Raw genomic sequence first — 22,544 nt, 5'->3', positions numbered from 1 at the left:
AAAACAAAATATCTTTCCTGCTCATATTCTGCTCAATATTAATTTTATTAAAAGTTTTACTGTGGGCTGGACTGGTGCATGCCTGTAATCCCAGTACTCCAGAAACTGAAGCAGCAGGATTGAGTTTAAGGCCAACCTGAGTGACATACCATAGGTAGTACAAGACTAGCCCAAACTACATAGCAAGGGCTTGTCTCAAAAAACCAAAAGACAAAAATAACTCCTTCTCATTACAGTAGTGTTATAAAGCTAATGAAGAGAAAGACAATGTTTGAATTTTAATATCATTGATATATTAACAGATCTAGGCATTTTGATCAGCTCACAACATAAAAAGTACAATGCATCATATACTTCAAGGTGAAAAAAATCTGTAATTTAGCCTTGCTAATAAAAATTAATCTAAATCTGATCATATCTCTAGATCAAACTGTCATATTTAAAAGAGAAGAAAGAGACACACTAAATGATATTACAGAGATGCAATGGAAAAACTAGGACACTCTATAAGAATATTAATAGCCCAGTGTGCTGAAAAAATAAATTCTAAGGGAGAAAAAAGCTAAGGGAAAATATACTACAAATTAAAACAGACAGTAAAAAGTCAATTGAGTCTTTTGCACTGTATGATTTTTACTTAGATTCAGTTTTAAAATAAATAAAATTATGATATAAAGGTCACCGAAATTTGAAAATTATACCAGATGTTTCCAAATGTTATAGAATTACTACTGTATTTTTGGTGTGGTGATACTTTGGTTATATTTTAAACAAGAATATATATATATTAAAACAAACCCCAGTCCTGATAAATAGATTGCAAATATTTTCTCCCAGGCTATGGTTTACCATTATATTTTCTTAAGGTTGACCTTTGATGAACATTAGTTTTTTATTTTATTAATGTTAAATTTATCAATACTTACAGTATGTGTTCTTTCTTTCAAGACAATAATGTTCTTTCATATCTTCCTTCCTTCCATCCCCCTTTCTTTTCCTTTCCTCTTTTCCCCTCCCTCACTCCCTCCTCTTTCTCTCCCTCCTTTCTTTCTCCAATAAAGACATACAAATTACAACACTGTTTATAATAGCAGAAAGGTAGAAGCACCCTAAATGTTCATCGGCAGATGAATGGACATATGAAATGTGCTACATACAAATAATAGAATTATATAAAAAAGAAAGAAAATTCTGATGCATGTCAGAACATTGAGGACATTATGCTAAATGAAGGAAACAGTAACAGTAAACAGGTCAAATACTACTTCATTTACATGAGGTTCTTTCGATAGTCAGTACCTCATTTATAGAAACAGAAAGTAAAATGGTGGTTGCCAGGGTCAGGGACAGAACAAATGGGGAGTAATTTTCATGGCTACAGAGTTTCAGTTTTGTAACATGAAAATGGTTCTGAAAATGGACATTGGAGCATAACAGTGTGAACCCACATATGCAACACTGTTGAGCTGTACAAAGATGGTAAAGTCTGTGGTATGTATCTTTTACCGTAGTTTAAAATACAAAAAATCTGCAAAACTATGATATATTACCTCACACCCACTAATTGTGGCATTGCACTATCAGCTATGACATTCTAAATTTCATTTTTGGTAGGTGCATCAGGATATAAATTATGTATTCTAAATTTAACATTTAACTTATTAATTAATATCTTGAACAATTTTCTTAGAGTTTATGTTTTACTGCTTCATTTACAATGTACAAAATAAATATAAGGACCTTCCAACAGTAAAATTCCATTCACTCAACTCTTTGTTTTCATACATTTTATACCCATTATACTTTGAACAATCTGTTGAACGTCTCATAAATTTAGAGGAAAAAGAACAGCTTTTATACGTCCAAACAATTTCTCATTTTTAGAGCTCTTTATTGATTCCACTAAGTTAAATCTTCTGTTTGGTGCCATTTCTCTAGTTCACAAAAAAATCACTTTAGATCTGCATTATGTAGGAAAAGCATATCTATTGGAATCCAGTTTTCTCACTTTCATTTATCTAAAATTTTATCTTCACTTTTGAAGGATATTTTCTACACACACATACACACACACAATTTGGGGTTGAGAGGAGCTTTTGTTCATTCTACTCCTTTAAAGGGTTTGGCCATTGTATTCTCACTTCTATTATTGGCTAAGGAGAAGTCAGCATTAATCACAGAAATGTTGCCCATATGTGTCTGTGTCCAATCCTGTTTGCTTTCAAATTTTAATATCTATATTTGGTTTCATTAGTGTGACTCTGAGAAGCTTAGATAGTATTTTTGTTGTATTGATTCTTATTGGTTTTTGTTGATCTTCTTGATCTATGTTTATCTTGACCAAATTTAAAAAATTTTGAGCCACCCCATTTTCAAAATATTTATTTTTTTAATCCACACTGTCTTGTAGTTATCAATGTCTTTTTTTCAATCTTTCATTAATACACGTGTGCACTTCATGCAGTTTACAATCATCTTGAGAGTGGCTACATGTACCTACTACAGCCCGTTTCTTTTTTAAACCCTTCCCACTGGTTCCCCTATCTCTTTTTCATCCTTCTTGATATTATTTGTCTTAGCTCATGTTATGGCATATAGCTTTTACATTAATTGGGATTATTAGGTTTACATACATGGCATATCTTATTTCCCCTACCCCTCCTCCTCACCCCCGGTCCTAGCTTCTTTGGACCACTTCCCTGTTGCTAGAGATCTGTCCCCTTGTCCCTTTCTATCAATCCTATCTAATTATCTTTCTTTGTACTATGCCTCACTCAGATGAGAGATACCATATGGTACTTAAGCTTGACTGTCTGATTTATTTCACTCAACATTATATTTTCCAGGTGCATGCATTCTGCTACAAATGTCTCAAATTTGTCATTCTTTATATATATATTCCATTATATATAGATAGCACATTTTTTTATCCACTTGTTATGGCTTGTGTCCAGTCATCCCCCCAAAGCTTCATGCAGTCTTTTTCAGAGGTGGTTGGGCCTAGAGTGTGTGATTGATTCATGGTGCAACACTAGGATTAAAGGTATGTGATTACTAAATCAGTCTACTGATTGGTTTGGCACTGCTCCAATCCCAGTAGCCTAAGTAGAGTATAAAAGGGGCAGAAAAAACCTGCTAAGGCCCCTTGTTGCTTTTGCTACCTTGTGGGCACCATGAACTGTTTCTCCTCTGGGATGCCCCTCTGCCATGTGCCACTCTGCCTTGGAGCCAGCCAATTATGGACTGAAACCTCGACACACATGAGCTACATAAAACCTTTCCTCCTTTAACTTTGGGTGTCAGGTATTTCATCTCAGCAACGAGAGAAAAGTAACTAAGGCCCCAATCATCTGTTGATGGATATACAGGTTGCTTCTATTGGTGCTGCTATAAGCATTGGTATGCAAGTATTGCTGTAGTATAATGTTCTTTGGAGGAAGATACCTAGCAGAGGGATAGCTGGGTCATATGGAATTTCTAATTTCAGTTCTTTGAGAAATCTCCATACTGATTTCCACAGTGGCTTATTTCCCACCAAGGATGAAGGAGGGTTCCTTTTCACCACAACCATGCTAGCATTTATTATTTGATTTCCTAATGACTGTCATTCTTTCTGGAGTAAAATGAAATATTAGGGTTGTTGGTATTTGCGTTTCTTTAATGGCCAGAGATGTTGCACATTTTTTAATGTATCTGTTGACCATTTCTATTTCCTTCCTCTGTGAAGTGTCTGTTCATTTCTCTTGCTCATTTCTTTACTGGGTCTTTCATTTTAGGAGGTTTAATTTTTTTTTTAGCTCTTTGTACATTCTAGAAATTAGTCCTGTGTCTGAAGAGTAGCTTGCAAAAATATTTTTCCCATTCTGTAGGATGTCTCTTCACTCTGATTGATTCTTTTGCTACACAGAAGCTTTTTAGTGTGATAGAATCCCATTTGTTGATTTTGGTTGCTATTTTCTGTGTGATTGAGATTCTGTTCAGAAAATCCTTTCCTACACCTACCTATGTCTTCAAGTGTTTTTATCTCCCAGAAGGTTTAATGTTTCTGTTTTAATGTTTCTATCTTTGATCCATTTCCATTTTAACTTAGTATGTGGTGATAATATTCTGTCTCTTCTGTCTCTAATCTTCAGGGACTATATTTGCAGTGGACTCCCAGGAGTCCAATTGTTACCAGCTTGATATTATTCTACAGACTGCTGATATGTTTTTAAATTTTCTTTCTCTCTTCTTCAGTAATATCTAATATCTACCTTTAAGTTCAGTAACATTTTATTGTACAGTCTACATGTTATTATGCTTCTTCAGTGAATTTTCTATTTAAAGATACTACATTTGTAGTTTTGCTATTTCTGTTATTTTCCTTCTAGAGTTTTAGTGTTCTTGCTGATGTTTCCCATCAGTTCATTCATTATGATCATCTTTTCATCAAATCCTTTAAAAAAACACAGAATGCCTAACTCAAAGTACTTTTCTGAAAATTCTCACATAATGAAGTGGATCAAGACTTTTTTATATTGACTATATTTTTTAAAGATTATGGGTCACACTTTCCTGCTTTACATGTCTAGTATTCTAGTATTTTTAATTATATGCAAGACATTTTGGATGACATATTGTAAGGTGCTTAAGAGATTATGCTGTTTGCCTAAAGAGTATTATTTGCCTAAAGATTTTTCCTTTGTAAGATAAAGTTATTGCTGATTTTTTTTTGAACAAGCCAGGTTTAGTTTTGTAATTTATTTGGCCAGTTCTATTCCAGATTTGAATATGGACCTAGTGCTTTAGTTATTATTTGAGAGTGTCTCTGTTTGATATTATAGATATTACTCATAGGTGACTAATAAAATTTAACTATATATTGATTAAAATTAAATAAAAATTAAAAAGCAATTTTTCCTCTGTACTAGCTGCATTTCAAGTGCTCAAGAACCACATGTGGTTCATGGCTACCATTGTATTGAACAACACAGAAAACTTTTCCTTTATTGTAGAAAGTGCTATTGTACAGCATTACATTAGGATTTGGTCCTTACCATATAGGAAAATCAATTGAATGTTCACAGTGCTGAGCAAGGTGTTTGCTCTTGTTAAATCATTAACTCCAACTTCTCCATTTAATTCTCAGTGGTTTAGCAGGCTTTCTAAACTACATGCACATATACCCTATGTATCAACAGAATAACCTGTGGCCTAGGACTGAAAGTGGATTACTATACAGACATGGGGTTTTCCTTTCATGCCCCCAAACACATACACATAGTTTCCATCCATTTAGTCCTATCTCCAGAAAATTCTATCTGATTCAATTATCCAGACTTAAAGTTTTTCTTTAAAAAATTGTGTGGCAAGAATGCGGCTCTGGCTGTCCTCTACTTCCCTGACTGAGAAAGAATACCTCAGGGGAATCACTAACCTAAGCCCTGTGTATTTGTGTGCAGACTTCAGTTTTTTCCAACTTCGAAGCTGTTAGAGTAATGGCAAGATTGTATTAGTTACTCTGTTATACCACAATGCCTCTTTTGTTTTTCAAGGGACAAGAAACAATTTTTTCCTTGCAAGGGAAAGGTTAATATAGTTTAGAAACTGGTCATGATAAGTTTCAAGTTGCTTAAAACTGTGTACTGAATAAAAAGAATTCCCTTCCAATTTCCTGTAATTTTTAATGTAGCCTTTCCTAATTCCTACAAAATTATTGAATTTTATTGAATATGAATTTTATTCTTATTGAGTAATTAATAGGAAACATAATTTTGTATATCAATTCCTAAGCATTTCCTTAGTAGTGGAATTTTTCCCCAGCATTTGTCACAATATGTAAGCTGATAATAATTACTAAATTTTGAGTAAATTAAATTAGTAATGGTCTTTATTTAATAGCACCTACCAAAAGTGATTAGAGTCTAACAAAGTGGAGAGCTATAAAATCAACTCTTCTGGATTTTTAATTATAATACATTTAGGATAGCTCCTAGCATTTGAACTAATAATAGTGTAAGGAACTCAATGAGGTAAAAATTCAGTATATCCCAGATATGTATTTTAGACCTTTAAATGCAACTAACATGTCTCTATACAACCACTAGTTCAGACAAATGTATCATGCTTATCTACTCATCCTCCTCTGACCTCTCCTTTTTAGCATTATTTTCTGGCCTTGTATTCTAACTGGTTTCTATACTACAAAAAGAAAATGATAAGATGATAAACTCAAGAAAGTACTCTAAACAGACTGCAAAAAACTGAGAGACAGAATCAACAGCTACCTAGTTTGTTAATTTTAGTAGTAGCTGATATTCTAGAAACCCTTCCACCATTTGATATCTTCTTGGAACTGCAATTTGCTAGCTATTACAATTTGCTAGGAAGAAAATGGCAACCCAACTATCTAGGCTATTATGCCTTATATTTAAGGTATGATACATTAATTATAATAATAACTATATGGACTCATAATACTTAATACATTAAAGTTAAATTAGAAACATGTTTGTATAAAATTGAAGTTCACTGCTTGGCATTTCCTTGGTTTTCAAATAATTAGGGTAGTTACTTAAAATATGTTTGGCATCTGGATTTGAGGCTGAAATTATAGTAGTTGAATTAAAAGTTGCAATTCATTAATAAAACTTTCCTCTCTAAATGCAATAATAAAAGTAAAAGTTCTACAACTATTCTGAATTTTTCATTTTGATATGAATTATATCAGAAAAGTATTGAATTTTGTAGTTTAATATAACTAATCAGAAAGTAATTAAAATGTAGGACAATATTTTATAACTGAAGTGATTAAAATAAATACAATTATAAAATTACCACATATATGAGATCTGATCTGGTTTATTCATTTTCCATAATTTCTTTAGGACTGGACAGACTTTACTTTTATGGCTAATGCACTTATGAGGATGTGATTTTTTTGTACAGTTATAACCTTGTAATGCTGAACTCTGCAGTTAGTTGATGGTCAGGAAAACAAAATTCAGTAAATAAAACCATTGTAATGAGTTGGTTCTTAAGTAAACTTCAACGGATTTTCTCAAAATCCGTAAACAAACAATAGCATAACCTAAATGTTACGTTGGCAGTTACTGCACAAAAGGACAGAGATGCTTCTTACAGTATTTTAAAACAAAGCAGAGTATAGAAAATAATACTCCCTGGATGAGAGCCATAGCCGAATAGTTTATTAAGCTCTTTTTCAGTTATTGTATTTTGGAATCACAGACGCTTCCTCTTGGTTTGCAAACTTTATTTGTTTGCCATTATAAATGCAATTTCAATAGAACTGTCAATTAAACAACTTAAGTTCTTATTCTTAATTTTCTTGTATTATGTGTTGCCAAACATGTTAAATTCAAACAGAAGCCACTTAAACTTCTAAGATCACAACAGAAGAAAAACTAAAACTCAGGACCAATAGAAGTATCTAGAAGTTGAATACCTTTGAGAAATAAGACTCAAATTATTTTTTAATATTTAAGTATGATATCTAGCATTCTCCGTAGGAAACCAGTAAATATTTTAATTGATTAACTACTATGGCAAATGCTTTGAAAATTGATACAGTTCTCTGGACACTTCCTAGTTTTTCAATGAGGTAAAAAATATATATGTTCCTGAAATTGTTTTATTGATGTATAAATACAAAACCAGGAACACCATCCAAAGTATTTAGTGGTGATTAAGAACAGTCTTAGTGAAAAACAGTATATCATTCAACCCCTAATTCAACTGCTTTTTTAAACTACAATTTTTCTGTGGTGTAGCTCTTTTCTTTACCAACTCCTTGTACTTTAGTATCTGTGGCCTTTGGAAGTACTTTTTCATTGCCAAGACAAGTCCCTATGCTTTGAGGCTCAACCCCTTTATTTCTTCAGCTCAATACAACCTCACTTCCAGTGATGCTTTTCTCTGAACCCTCTATAGCAGAGTGCACACCTTCTCTCACATGCTGTTACTTCAGAGGCAGAATAAAAGGGCTTGCCTTTTCCAGGTTCCTAAATGCCATTGCTAGTCTACTGTTCCTTTATTAAACAACTGTTTCACTTTTCAAATTTCTGCACCATTTAGAATGATGATGCTCAAAGTGTGATTCAGGGATTAGTATGCTCTGAAACTATTTCTTGCTTCCATGAAGCTAGTACTAACATTTAGAGTAAGCAATTAAACATCTTATAGGAATTTGGTAGAGCAATTTTATGGCTGATGAACCTAAAAATAAAAAAATTGTTTTCTTAGATTTTGTATATCTATCATTTTTAATGTCTTTTCTAATAATTTACCTTTATTATATGTTACAAAAGTACTTTGGGTTTTTTTTATATTAGCACATAATCACAGGTTGAAAAGCACTAATTTAGATGGCTGCCTCAAATCTGTGCCATTGTGATCTACTGATAACCAAGATTACTTTCCCATATTGTTAAAGAAAATTTTCTTCTGATGTTCTTGACAAAAACAGTGGTCACCTTAGCCTTACAGATTCTTAACCTGTTTATCCTAACAAAAGTTATAGTGCTTTCAATGTCCATACCCAGTATTTTGCTCTTAGATCCCTTTAATCCTTAACTGAAATTCTTATGCTTGGATCACAACCTTTCGTTATTTTCCTTATTAAAACTTCTGTTAAACAACTGACAATTGTTACTAGCTTAATATTGCCTTTTGTCTGTGCCAGAACATTTCATTCACTATTTTGGTAACAATGTTATAGGTGGCTTCAATTTCCCTAACTAGAGCTCTTTCTAATCTTCAAGCCAGTGTAAACTCATAGAGTACACAATAAATATCTATTTTCTTCATCTTTGCTTTCAGTTAAAATTTGCCTGAAGTTTTATTTCCAATATCATGCTAATCTTTTCATGCATTATTACCTAGATTTCTTCCTCACACTCTACAAAGGTTTCACTCACCTCAAAACTCAAAATCCAACATTCTGTTTCCTAATTTTAACAACAAAGTACATCAACTGAGAAATGAAGGGCTTTAAGCACAAACTTTTCTGAGTTCCATCTTCACCCAGTTCTAAACAGATCTATATTTTCTTGATCATTATTCTTGTACTTGTTATCATTTGTCCCTGCTTTCTCTAAGTCTTTGCCACATCAAGGATGCTCCCTAGCCCCATCAATATATCTTCTTGTATTTTCTTCTCCCCACTCAGAATATTATTCTTTTATTTTAATAATCAGTATTATTTGGAAGATAATTTACATTTCAAGGTAAAGGTCTCACACATGGAGACTGAATATTTGTGTCCCAGGTCATGCTCAACAAAAGGTGACTACAGAATAGGAAGATGTAAATAATCGATTAATTAGGATGACACATTTTGGGGATATTGGTCAGCCTCTTTTTCTAGAAATTCTAATCACTTTTCAATGGGCTCATACACACAGAGGACATGCTGGAAGACATGCAAGTTATGCAGAGGTTCAGCACAGGGACTTCTTACTAAGGTTTCTCTGGTTACTTACTGCCACTGCTGAGCACTAAATCAGCTAGGAGCAGAGACCCCCCAATGTAGCACCACTCCCTGTGTGATCTAATGGGAAAATAATAGCAGGCTGATGACAGTGGAACATTTCCATTATGAAAAGTGTCATACACTGTTCTCATTGGAATAGGCACTTTTTCTGGATATGGATTTGACTTCTTGTATACAATGTTTCTGCCAAAACAACTGTCTAAAAATTCACAGAATGTGGACTGGGGATTTAGCTCAGCGGCACCACCCCTGCCTTGCAAGCTCAAGGTCCTGAGTTTGATCCCTGGTACCACAAAATAAATAAATAAATAAATAATCACAGAATGTCTTATCTAAACCATGGTATTCTACACAGCATACCATGATCATTATGATCAAGGAACTTACTTCACAACAAATGATGTGTGGTAGTGAGGCCATGCTCAAAGAATTCAATGATCTTACCACATTCCCGTCATCCTGGCTACCCGGGGCACCTCAAGACTGAATCAACAGATGAGGAAAGAGGTTACTATACTGGCTAGGGCAGTGGTGGTGAACCCATGGGACTGAGGCTGCTACAGCAGGATGTTTGTTATCACTGAAAGCTCTAAAAAGTTTGACATCACTGGGCTAGGGTGATTGATCCTGACTACCCAGAGAAAACTGGGTTATCTCTGTACAGTAGAATGGCATTAAGGAGGAATATATGCAGAATACAGGAGATCCCCTAGATTACCTTTTATATACATGTTATATATTGCTGTGTATTTATATCTACTGATATATGCTTTAAAATGAGGATGAAACAAAGATATACTAATGAGAACTAAATTCAACAACATCAGATGTATATTAGAAGGGCAAATGAAGGAGGAAGAAGAAGAAAAGACAAAGAGGCAGAATAAGAAGAAAAAGAAGTGCAGGAGAATAACAAAGGCAGAGAGAAAGAAGAAGAGAAAAGGAGGAAGAAAGGTACTAGAAGATCGTTAACTTCAGGAAAATGACAGAAAAAAATTTATCCCTACATGAAGAAAAAAATATACTTCAAATAATAAATTTGTGGACAAGCATGAACAAGTTTATCTTTGTTTATCATAATTTTTGAAAGTTAATTTATTATTTGAATCAATATATAAAGTATATGTTAACATGTCAAAAGGATAACGGCAAATGGAATTTTACTGCTTAAAGATTCTTCCAATTTAAACTATTTGGAGCATTATTAATGTTAAGAAAATTGTTTCAGTGAGGAGACAGATCATTGATTGAAAAGCTTAAAAACTGTTATGATGTCAAGATCTGTCCATTCCTGTGGCCTATAGATTCAACATAATTCCAATCATAACCTTACCAGGCTGTTTACAGAAAATTTGATTTTAATGTTTACAGGAAAATGCAAATAACCTAGAATAACCAAAACAACTTTTAAAAAGAGCAAAGTTGGAGGACTTTCAATGCCTACCACTTAGTAATCAATACAGTGTGACACTGACATAAGTATAGCTAAATAGATCACTTGAATAGTATGCCCTAACAGCATGTTTAATAGGCACAAAGTTACACTGTCAATTAATTTTTAAAAACCAACATAAAAGCTATGCAATAGGAAGAAAATCTATCTTTTCAATAAATAAAGCTTGAAAAACTAAGTATTAATTTGTTAAAAAATGAACTTAAACTTTTGCCTTAACAAAACACAATATAAAATTAACTGAAACCACAAACTAAAAGTAAAAATAAAAACAACTTTGTAGAGTAAAACACAAGACAGTATCTTTGCAATCCTAAAGTGAGGAAAGATTACATACACAATCATATCTCTAGAACTGGTAAATTAGAGCTGGGACTGTAACTAAATAGTAGATGATTTGTTACTGGTAACCTATTCCACTATTATAATTTCTTAAAAGTTCCACAGTTAAATATTAATCTATTAATATTATTTAGCCAAATATAGTTTAAAATTATGTTATTAAAGTTGAAATATGTAATAAAATTTTTAAATTATTTTACATAGCCTTTTCAATAAGTATATCTATAGATCATAAGTACTAATTTCATAAGTTTTAGTTTGATCTCATTGCTGAAAATTCAATATGGCATTCTATTCATTGCCCAGCATCAATCAGTCAATAAAAATAAATAAAACTGAAACTGTCTCACTATGTAGCCCAGCCTGGACTTGAAATGTGATGCTCCTGTCTCAGCCTCCCAAGTACTGAAATTACAGGCATGCATCACCATGTCTAGCTCTCAGAAAAACGAAAAAAAGTATATACACATATTTGACATAATGAATTACAAATCAATAAAAAGTTGAATCATCCAATTTGAAAATTGGTGAAAGATTTGGAGATGTTCCAAAAAGGAAAGCAAATGGCTAGGCAGCCAATAAGCATGTGACAAGGTATTATTTTACATAATTATTAAGAGATGCAAATGAAAATCACAATATAAACTACTACTCACTAACGTAGCTATAATTAAAAACACTGACAAACACTGGTTAGCATGCAGAGTAACTAGAAAGAAGTTCAATAAACTGCTTCTGAGTGTAAAATGATACAGCCAGTTCTGTAATTTTTTTTTCTTAATACATCCTTACTTTAGGACTATCCACTTCTAGGTATTTAACCAAGAGAATGAAAACATGTTCACAAAAAAAAATTGTATAAGAATTTTTATAGCAACTTTTATAGTTTTATTAGGTAAAAAATGGACAAATCCAAATGTCTTTCAACAGGATACTGAATAACAAATGTAATATAATGAGATATCATTCATTAATAAAATGAAATAACCAGCAATCTGAATAGCATGACTATTTCACTGATTTGTAGAAGTCCACAAATGTGAAGTTTTAGAATAACCAAAACAAATCTGCAATATAAAAAAGTAGAAAACAAATCTGTAGTCTAAAAAAATTAGAGAAATTGTCTGGGAGGGGGCAAAGATTACTGATAAGAAAAGGATGTAAATGAGTGAAACTTTTAGATTAGACAAATGTTCTAGAGTTTCATAGTGATGTGGTGACATTGGTATATGTATTGTTAAAACTCACCCAAGTACCAATTTAATATTTATATATTTCATTTGAGGGTATAAACTTAATCTGAAGTCAACACTGTGAACAAATGAGTAAAAATTGAATTTTCAGCAATAAAATCAAAATAACACTTATGAATACTTATGATCTATAGATATATTTATTGAAAAGGTTTCTATGTAAAATATAATTTAAAGTATATTTTATTACATATTTCAACTTACTTTTAATAACACTACCATAATTTTAAACTATATTTGGCTAAATAATATTATTAGATTAATATTGAACTGTGGAATTTTTAAGGGATTATAATAGTGGAACACGTTACCAGTAACAATAAAAACCATTTTCCTCTGAATCTTTTCAAGGTTTTGACATTAAATATTTAAATTAATTCCAGAAAGTGGTTTGGAAGAATGATCTTTAGTGATCCGAGAGCTTAGTATTATGATAGATGAGTCAAGTAGCAATTAATCAAACAGACCTGCATGCAAATGTTAAGCACAACCACAGAATCATTTTCAGAAGAATAGTGCAGTCCTTGATAAAATATGTTTAGAATACCAGTTTTATATTAAAGTGTCCTAAGACACTTTGTATTAAAAACAAGTAAATAGGATGATCAAGATATACACTGAATGTATAAATTCTAAAACTTTATTACAGTAAAAGACACATTGCCATTAACTGCCCTCAAAATACTTCTGCTTACTTCAAACACACCTATTCAATCATTGCTAATTTCTAAACCAGTTCTGGAGGTCCTCTTACATGTCTTTACAAAGTTTAATAAAAAATATGGTGAATGCTGCTGCTGAGTGCCGATGGAATGGCAGAGTCAAAAAACAAACAATACTTGCTGAAGTGAATCAGATATCTTTACTAGCTCTTTAGTTAAATGTATTGTATTTCTGAAGATAAAATTTAGTGTAAATATAATTCACTTATTACTTTTCACAAAGCTATAACTCACACATAGTTTTTCACTGCTATGACAAAATAACCAAGAAAAACTACTTGAATAAGGAAAGGTTTATTTTGCCTCACAGTTTCAGAGGTTTTAGTCCATGGTTGGTTGGCTCCATTGCTTTTGAACTTGTCGAGAGGCAGAAATATTACAGAAAGGCATGGTGTAGAAAACTGCTCACCTCAAGGCAGCCAGGAAACAGAGAGAGGAGGGAGAGGTGGGGGGGGGGGTGGGGGGGAGAAAACAAGCCAGAGAAAAGGAGCTGGGAAAAGACACTATCTTCAAGGGAATGTCCCCATTATCCCACTCCCTTCAAAGTAAGCCCTACCTCCAAGGATTCCATCACCTTCCAATGCTGCCACAAAACTATGAATTTATCAATGGATCAATCCACTGATGAAAACACATGATCTAACCACCATTAGAGACCATTAGAGACCTATGATCCAACCACCTTTCAAAAACTCCACCTCTGAAGACATGAGTCTTGTGGGTGATATTTTAGATCCAAATCATAACAATTCATTAAAATGTTAACTGAAAACATTCCTTATGAAATCAGGGATGTACTAAAAAAGTAAAACTCCAGCAAATTAAAATTTTGTGAGCAGACAACAGTTTATAAAGCAAATAAACTACTATAAAATTTTAGTTTACTTTATAGAATCCAATCTTTAGAAATTCTTTCATATCAAAAAGTTTATAATACACATTCCCCAATACTTACTGACTTCTATTAACTATTAAATGTGTTCATAATGAGTTCATGGCTCAAATTCACATTTCTTGGTATCTTGTCTAACCTGCTACCAACCCATTACTAGAAGAATATCGCATCTTCTGGAAAGGCAAGATAGGTTTACTACAACATGAAAAGTGGTATTATGTACTTATTGGTGTTTATTTTACATGCAAATATATTTTGCAGTGCTGCATATCAAACCTACACCTTATGCATGCTAGGTAAGCATCTTATCATGAGCTACACCCTAGTCCTATTATATTTTTAAAAACAAGGATATTTATAATGCTGTTGAATACCAATTTTAGGAGAAATTTTAGTTTTTGATATCTTAAGCATTTTAAGATAGCAATCATAAACATCACCTAATGGAATGATTTACAGGGATTAATCCATAAGCAGAATAACAGAAAACCTAAATCTACTTCAAAAAAAAAAAAAGAAGAAAACATCTTCAAGTAAATGATAGCGAGATGCATCATACCAAAAACTTGTGGTGGCACAAAACTGTAATCCCAGTATTCTGTGAAGCTGAGGTAGGAGGATAGCACGTTCAAGCCCAACCTGGGCAACAAGAATCAGTCTCAAAGTAAAAAATTTTAAAAGGCAGGGGGCTGGGCATGGTAGCACATACCTACAATCCCATCACTCAGAGGCTGAGGCAGGAGAATCGTCATGAGTTACAGGCCAGCCTAGGTTATATAGTTGAGTTCAAATGAAAGAGCATTCTTGAATGTTAGAAATATTCTATATCTCATGCTGGGTACTGCTTATGTGGCTACATAACTATATAAGTTCATCAAATCCATTTGAGATGTTTATTATAACTCCATTAAGTTTTTCTTTTTTAAAGCTTTCACTTCCATAAAATTTGTATCTCTTCCTTTTTCTTATTTGGAATGTTTAATCCCTTGTCTGAATTATGATAGGTTCCCAATTAGTCTCTTTAGACTGCTGGTGTCGACCCTATGGCACATGTGCCACAGCAGGCACACAGAGCCCTCTCTGTTGGCATGTGAGCCAAGTTGCCCCACCCGGTTTGACAAATCAACAGCATGCATGCAAAAGCATCTCAAATCCAAATTTTTACCTTTCAGTAAAAAGCTGTTTGTATAATTGAAAGCTGTTATTGTGTGTTTCATCTAAGACAAGAGATATTAATGTATGAGTTTTTTCTAAATTAAAACTTCAGTCTTCAGTTTTAATTGAAGTGTTGGAACTTTGTGATAAATAAGTGGGTTTTGAATTGCAATTTGGGCACTAAGGTTAACCATCACTGCTTTAGACTTTCATTTATACTTGTAAATCCACTTCATACAGTACTGCCTAGAAATCTTCTTCAAGAATAGCATTTTCTATATTACCAGAAAACATAAAAACTTTGAGTTTTATACTACCAAGGGACTAGTGTCGTAAGTCTTTAGCATTTTATTAACTGAAATCCCTCTTGAATAGTTTCAAATAACATTTTTAAAGTACAGCTTTTCTAGGAAGGTCATTTGGAAATATGTTCATTTTTAAATGTCATATTCTTTGTATATATATTTTTTTCTTTTTTGGTACTGGGGATCGAACTCAGGACCTTGCACTTGGCAGGCAGGCGCAGTACCACTGAGCTAAATATGCAGCCCCTTTGTATATTATTTTTATTCCTGGGAACCCTGAGAAAGAATCATAAATATATATAAAAATTTAGTTATTATTCAAACAAAAATATGAATAGTCTCCCAAATGGTTGACAAATTTAACAGATCTTAACATATACATATTATAAAACTAGGAGAGTGAGAAATTATAAAATCTGAGTGAAAATTAGGTTACAAAGTAGTATGTTCAACGTAATATGTGTTTTATAAAGACAATCTTAAGTCAGGCATGGGAGCACATGCCTATAATCCCAGCACTCAGGAAGCTGAGGCAGGAAGATCACTGTGAGTTCTAGGCCACCTGAGCTACATAGTAGGTTCAAGACCAGCCTGAACTACACAGCAAGACCCTGTCTCAAAAAATCTAAATAAATAAAAATATAAAAATACATAAAAAGACAATCTAGATATGATTATTTCCAGGAAGTGAGTTTATAGAAATTTTTTTTTCTTTTTGCTTACCTTTACTTTCTAACATTATATTTTCAAAAAGGTATAAAAACTTTATAATAAGAAAAAGGAAGAATAATTATAAGTGGTGGAAATATTAACAATATACTTTAGCCATTAGACTGGAAAAAACACTAGCAACAAATTATATGACAGATAAGAAAGCAAATTAAGAAAGTGACAGGGAAGAATGATACAAATTTTTCTGTAACTATAATGAGGAATGTTAAAAACCTTTTCTATTTTTCTAGAAAAATGAAATTCTAGATGTTATGATTTACTTTCAAGTGTGATCTTTTTGTCAAAGCTACTAATTTAACCAATTATTTTGTACCTATTATATTGAATCCACTATGCTAAGTACAAAAAACACAAAGTGAAGGCAGTGCTGACAAAGAAGAGATTAAGACACTAGGTTATTTGATAACCTCCTCTCTTAAAGTAGGTTAACTCTGGTGTCTTTGGCCAAGATTTTGGGTTTGATCTTCATGTGGGTTTGTTAATTTATGCACATTCCACAATCTCAATCTGTATTTTCAGAATGTCTTTTGGTCACACTGAATATCAAGTGAGAAGTTCATACCCAGACCTAGCATGGATTTATGAATATTTGTCAATATATTAACTGCTTAGATTTTAATGTCTGAGCTTGCTAGGTTAAGAGGAAATTCTTTGTAATTTTAAATTAGTAATACTTTTTTCCTCAAATGTGCTCCCTTTCTTTTATCAATTCTCGATCTGGCTGTGTGATAAAATTATCCATCATTTTCCATAAATCTATAAAAATTATGGAAAGCATTATAATAATTATAATATTTTTCAAAGTCTTTGTTTGAAGTATCTTCTTCTTTGGACTATAACTCTAAAATAATTATTTCAGAAATGAAGAACTCCAATAAATGGATTTAATTTTTTACTATTCAGGATTTTTCCTTTTGTGACAACTTGAGTCTCCTTAGCTCTTTTCTATATCATTGATCACTTTTCTTCTTCTTTACATAAGAAAAGACTCCATGGGTCATTATTGAAACACCTCCCTGGCCCCTCACCTACTAAAATTCCAACCACAAGTAAATCAAGAATCTACAGTGTTATAACACATTCAAGCTGAATGTTGCTGGAAGGAATCATGAAACTTTGGTCATAGGTTTTAATTCACTACCTAACTTTCAAACATGCATTAAGTTCTACCTAACAATCCTCATTTTCAAGTTATGTTAACTGGGTCCTTTTTCCCCCTCTCAGAATTTTTAACCAATAATAAGATAAGCATGAAATGAATAGTAAAGGAGACTTTTATTCTTGCCCAAGAATAGAAGTGGGAGAGAAACTCACAAGTTAAGTTGTATGGTTTGAATGCCCCTCCTAATGGTTTATGTACTGGAAGCTTGGTCCCCAGTGTGGTGGTGTTGGGAGGTGAAAGATTTATGCCATCTGAAGAGAAACCAGAGTATGGTGGCTTTGGGAGGCAGCAGAACTTTTAACAGATGGGGCTGGACGAAAGTGGTTGAGTCATTGGGTGTGCTGCCAGCAGAAGAGATTTATGTAATTCTAGCAGGAACCTGGTTAGATCCTTCAAGAGCAGGTTTTTATAAACAGAGCAAGGTTGGCCTGTGAATCTAGCTTACTATTTCCTGATGTGAGCTCTTCCACACTCCCACAATTGTGATGCCATCTGCCAAGAGGACCTCATCAGAGGTTGAACAGAAAGAGCCATCGAAACTTGGACTTTCAGCCTATAAAATGGTGAGCTAAACAGGTCCCTTTTCTTTATAAAGTAATCAGCCTTTGGCATTTTGTTATACCATCAGGAAACAGAACGGGACATGTAGAATGATAAAGTGAAAGATCCCAAAGAAGGATTTGAATAAGCAGAAGTTTTCAGCTTTATCTTCTAATTCTATACATTTTTACAATTTGAATAAAATATGCAAGTATAAATTGGCCAAGAAATGACAAAGAAGAAAGCATAAAAGACTGGTTGGTAAGATAATTCTCTGAACAAAAAAATGCTCAATATAAATTATTAACTTATCATATGAAAAACTTTAAGACTTTTGATTCTTAGTTTCACATACAAGAGGTATGGGAAAAGAATATGTTATAAGTAAATGTATAAGGATATATCTGAAAAGGATAAGATTTTAACTAGCCCAATTTAGGTAAAAAAGTTCTTTCAACTTGATTTGAAAGAATATCTAAAATATCTATCAAAATTTAGATATCAAATATCTAAAACTTTAAAAAATTATCACCAATTTTGAAGAATTTCAGTATAAAAATAGAGTGAGACTTAAATTTTCCTGGAACTATACAGAAGACAGTATAATTAGAAAATGTATTATGCGAAATAATAGCTTTAAAATTAAGGTAAAAGCCTTGTGGTATTTCTTCTAAAATGCAGAGAATCCATTTAATTATGAGAAAAGCATCAAATAAATCCTAATTTAGAGCTATTCTACAAAATACATGAGTAATGCCCTTCAAAATTTTCAAGGGCGTAGGGAGAAGACTAGCAAGTTGTCACAGACAAGAACAGATGAGGAAACTGGGGAGAAATTAAAACTAAATACAATGTGGTACCATGGACTAAATCCTGAAGCAGAAGAACACAAATGAAAAACTGGTGAAACCTGAACAACATACAGAGTTCAGGAGTTAATACTAATGTATCAACATTGGTAACTTAATTTTAAAAAAAATTCAGCAATGTAAGATGGCAAAAATCAGGGAAATATGGGAACTCTAAGTAGCATACTATCTTTGAAACTTTTCTGTTATCTACAACTATTCCAAACAAATTGTGTATTTTTAAAAAATCAAGGTAAAAATATGATACTAATACAAAAGTTTAAATATATGATTATTCCAGCATAAAAATAAAAACAAATATTGCTTGACCCAATGGCTTACAAATATACAAATTAAAATAAATCATCAGGCTGGGGATTTAGCTCAGTGGTTCCACTGCCTGCTTCGCAAGTGAAAGGACCTGAGTTCGATCCCTGGTACCCAAAAAAAAAATAAATCATCAACAACTGCTTTCCCATAAAAATCATAAGTATAATACAGTGGTAGATAATATCTGTTTATAAAGACGTTGGCAAATACTGCCAAAGGTTGATTTCTTTATCTATTTATATGATGAGAGGCAATGGGAAAAGAGAGGAAGAAGGAATGAGTGGCAGTCAATATTTAATTATATTCTTTGTGTTTATTTTTAGTTAAGAAAATAAATGATAGAAAACCTAATATTTGAGTTTATACTATAATTGTCTCCAAGCACACAAAAATACTTTTAACAACCTCTTCAATAGCACACTGAGTAAGTAATCTAAAGTTTCATACATTCAGTAGGTAACAAAAATATAAAAATAGGTGCTCATTTTACAAATTTAAATATCTTTTCCTATTAATCTGATGATAAATGTCAGTCTTTTGTATCTAGATAGGACAGAATCCTTTATGGCAGACCAATACTCCAGCCAAGAACAGAAAAAAAAAAAAAAAAAAAAAAAGAGGGCCAGGGATCTAGCTTGATGGTTCCAGTGCCTGCCTTGCAAGCACAAGGTCCCAAGTTCGATCCCCAGTACCACCCCCCCCAAAAACAAACCCAGCAAGATTAAATACAAAAAGTCATCTGTATAAAGGCATCAGAGGCCTGTTACCACAACAATAACTTGAGTGGCTAAGATCCGGCAGAGGGGTTAACTGGAAAGAGATGACAAGTCTGCAGGCATTTTTTTCCCTTTGAGATTTCCATAGATTCAAAGTATGGAGAAAGGATTAAGAAATCAGATTGATTAAGGAGAGAACTCTGGCTGGAGACAGAGATACCTGAGTTTCTGCAGTTATATAGAACTGAAGTAACAAAAGTGGAGTAATAGTGTTTACCACAGTCTTACAATGCTGAGGAGATAAACACTAGAATTCAGGATGTTCCAGGATTAGGGCTTTTGGGAATACTCAGCTCTCAGTTCGGAAGATGATCACAGGCAGATTCATACTTACCAAAATGCCCCAGCCCCATGGAAGACAGTACAGCATTTTGGATACAGATAGAAATGAACTAATGGGAAACATTTGATGAAGTAGGAGAGAAAAGGAACAACTGATTAGTGATGACCTTGAGTGAGGAAGAAAAGATGTGAATTAGTAAAGAAGTAGGAAGGCCACAGTAAAAAAGAAGTGAAGCAGAAAAGGCAGGGGATATGGGTATAAATGCAGTTAGGCTGGTAGATGATGAATTGTTGGTGCCATGTGCAAGGTTTTTGTCTGGAGAAAAGAGGTGCATCTAAAGAGAAAGGAAAAGACTTTAGACAGTCCTCTAGAGGGGAGAGTGAATGGACTAATGAAGCCAAGAAGAATGCATGGAATACTAAGGGCTAAGTTTAGGCAGTAAACGGTGTGACTTACTCCTTTCCAGTAAAGCTGTGAAGGTACAGAACAGGTAGGAAGATGAATTTAACCAGGTTTTTGATTTTACTAGGTGAGATGGGAAAAGGGAGAGAGGATCAAGAGTGCTGAATTTAAGAAAACTAGTGAGAATTGTGATGGGCCATCGTCTATGAGCTCTGCAAGGAGGAAAAGAGCTGGACATGGTAGTGCAAGCCTACAAGGGCTGGAGGCTAGAGCCGGAGCACCACAAGTCCAAGCCTGGACTCGGTAACCCTATAAGACTCTGTCTCAAAATTTAAAAATAAAGGCTGCGATTTAGCTCAGTGTGGAAGCCCCAGGTTTTAAGACAAGATTGGAAAGAGAAATTCATGAGGGGGCCAGGGATTTAGCTCAGTGGTTCTGCCGCCTGCCTTGCAAGCGGAAAGACCCGAGTTTGATCCCCGGTACCAAAAAAAAAAAAAGAAATTCATGAGGTTTGAGAGATCAAAAAGAATTGGGGTAAGATCCATAAAAAGAGGTGTCAGTGGAGTTGAAAAATAGCTGAAGTTGGGAGTTGTAGGATAAATGAGCCAAAAGAAAGTAGGTGAAAATCAAAAATAGGGATGCTTGACAATGAAACTCCTAATGAAAAAGATAGAATATGATCACAGACTAGATTGCAGAAGTACTGGAGTATACTGTACTCAATGATTGAAAAAGAGAAACTCCAGAAATGAGAGGTTAGCATATTTAAATGTCTACATAGATACGTAAACCACCAAGAATTATGACAGGAGTGAGTTAAAGAAAGAGACAGAGCAATAGACCCCAAATCTTTATGAAACAATAAAAGTGACAGGAGTGTGTACATGACTACAATAGGGTGTACTGAATAGTGTAGTCGGGTGTGTAAGTATCAAACCTGGAGCTGTTTAAAAAAGGAAAAAGAACAATGACCTAAAAACAATAATGAATTATCTTTCTGGCTCAGTGGTATAACTGGTATGGGACAGAGTAACAAGGCACTACTTGAGAGAAGTCTCAGGGAGAAATAAGGTTTCAGTTAGAGCAGGAAGGTGTTAGGCAATGTTCAGAATAAAGAGTACACTAATAATTTGACCCATTAAATAATATTTACTAAAAGCCAGTAAATTAGGCATTTGGAATAAACCAGTAAAAAAAGACATTTTCACAGTCCTCACAAAACTGCTACTTGAGTAAGGAATCTCATATAAAAGTGATTATTTTAAAGAATATAATTACATTTTTATAATAATTAACATGTTATAAAGCTCGTATTTTACTAAACAATGACGCAATAAATTTTATAAAGAAATGAAGGTATGTGTTTTGAATGGCTTTATAATTATTTTAATATATCCGCTTATTGTGCTATTAATTATGTGCTAAAAACTAATGTGAATTAAGACTACATAGGCAAAAATCACTTTAATGGTTAAATAAAATATAAAAAATGTTAAGTATATGCTTTTCAGGATACATGCAGAATTACCTGAAACAAAGCAGCATCCCGTTCTTCTATCACAGCATTCATTTCTTCTGCAGTTATTCTCTTTTTACATTCCTTGGTCTTGTAGATTCTATCCACAATTATAGCTCCATTCTTCTGAATAGCTATCCCTGTGTCTGCATTGTTTATTCTGTTCAGTAATTCCTGTAATGTCTACCAACACCATTATATGTTAGTCAGACATGAAGTTTTAATATATTTTATTTAATATAGGGTTTTAATTAATAGGCACATGTGAATTGTAAATTGACTGAGTGAAGTTATTGAATTTTCATATTGCAGCAAAGATGTACATTATTAGTGTGTCAAT

The 22,544-nt window shown here is 33.2% G+C and overlaps 1 protein-coding gene across 13 annotated transcripts in view; it reads right to left on the bottom strand.

The window, feature by feature from the left end:
• Nucleotides 1–22,544, bottom strand: part of Mipol1 (mirror-image polydactyly 1) — a 277,529-nt gene that overhangs the window by 198,945 nt on the left and 56,040 nt on the right. For all 13 annotated transcript variants that reach the window (XR_015450059.1, XM_087208007.1, XM_087208004.1 and 10 more), the window contains one exon: nucleotides 22,217–22,387. Coding sequence is in view for 12 of the 13 variants with exons in the window: in XM_087208007.1 (XP_087064133.1) it covers nucleotides 22,217–22,387 (171 nt within the window). In the remaining variant the exon portion in view is untranslated. The remainder of the gene's footprint in view (nucleotides 1–22,216; nucleotides 22,388–22,544) is intronic.

The sequence above is a fragment of the Heterocephalus glaber genome, unplaced genomic scaffold (genome assembly GCF_053883595.1).
Source record: "Heterocephalus glaber isolate CG9 unplaced genomic scaffold, H.glaber_assembly_v1.0 deba00000901, whole genome shotgun sequence".
Lineage (NCBI taxonomy): Eukaryota > Metazoa > Chordata > Mammalia > Rodentia > Bathyergidae > Heterocephalus > Heterocephalus glaber.
The sequence above is the reverse complement of the archived record's forward strand: the minus strand, read 5'-3'. Positions and strand labels throughout refer to the sequence as shown.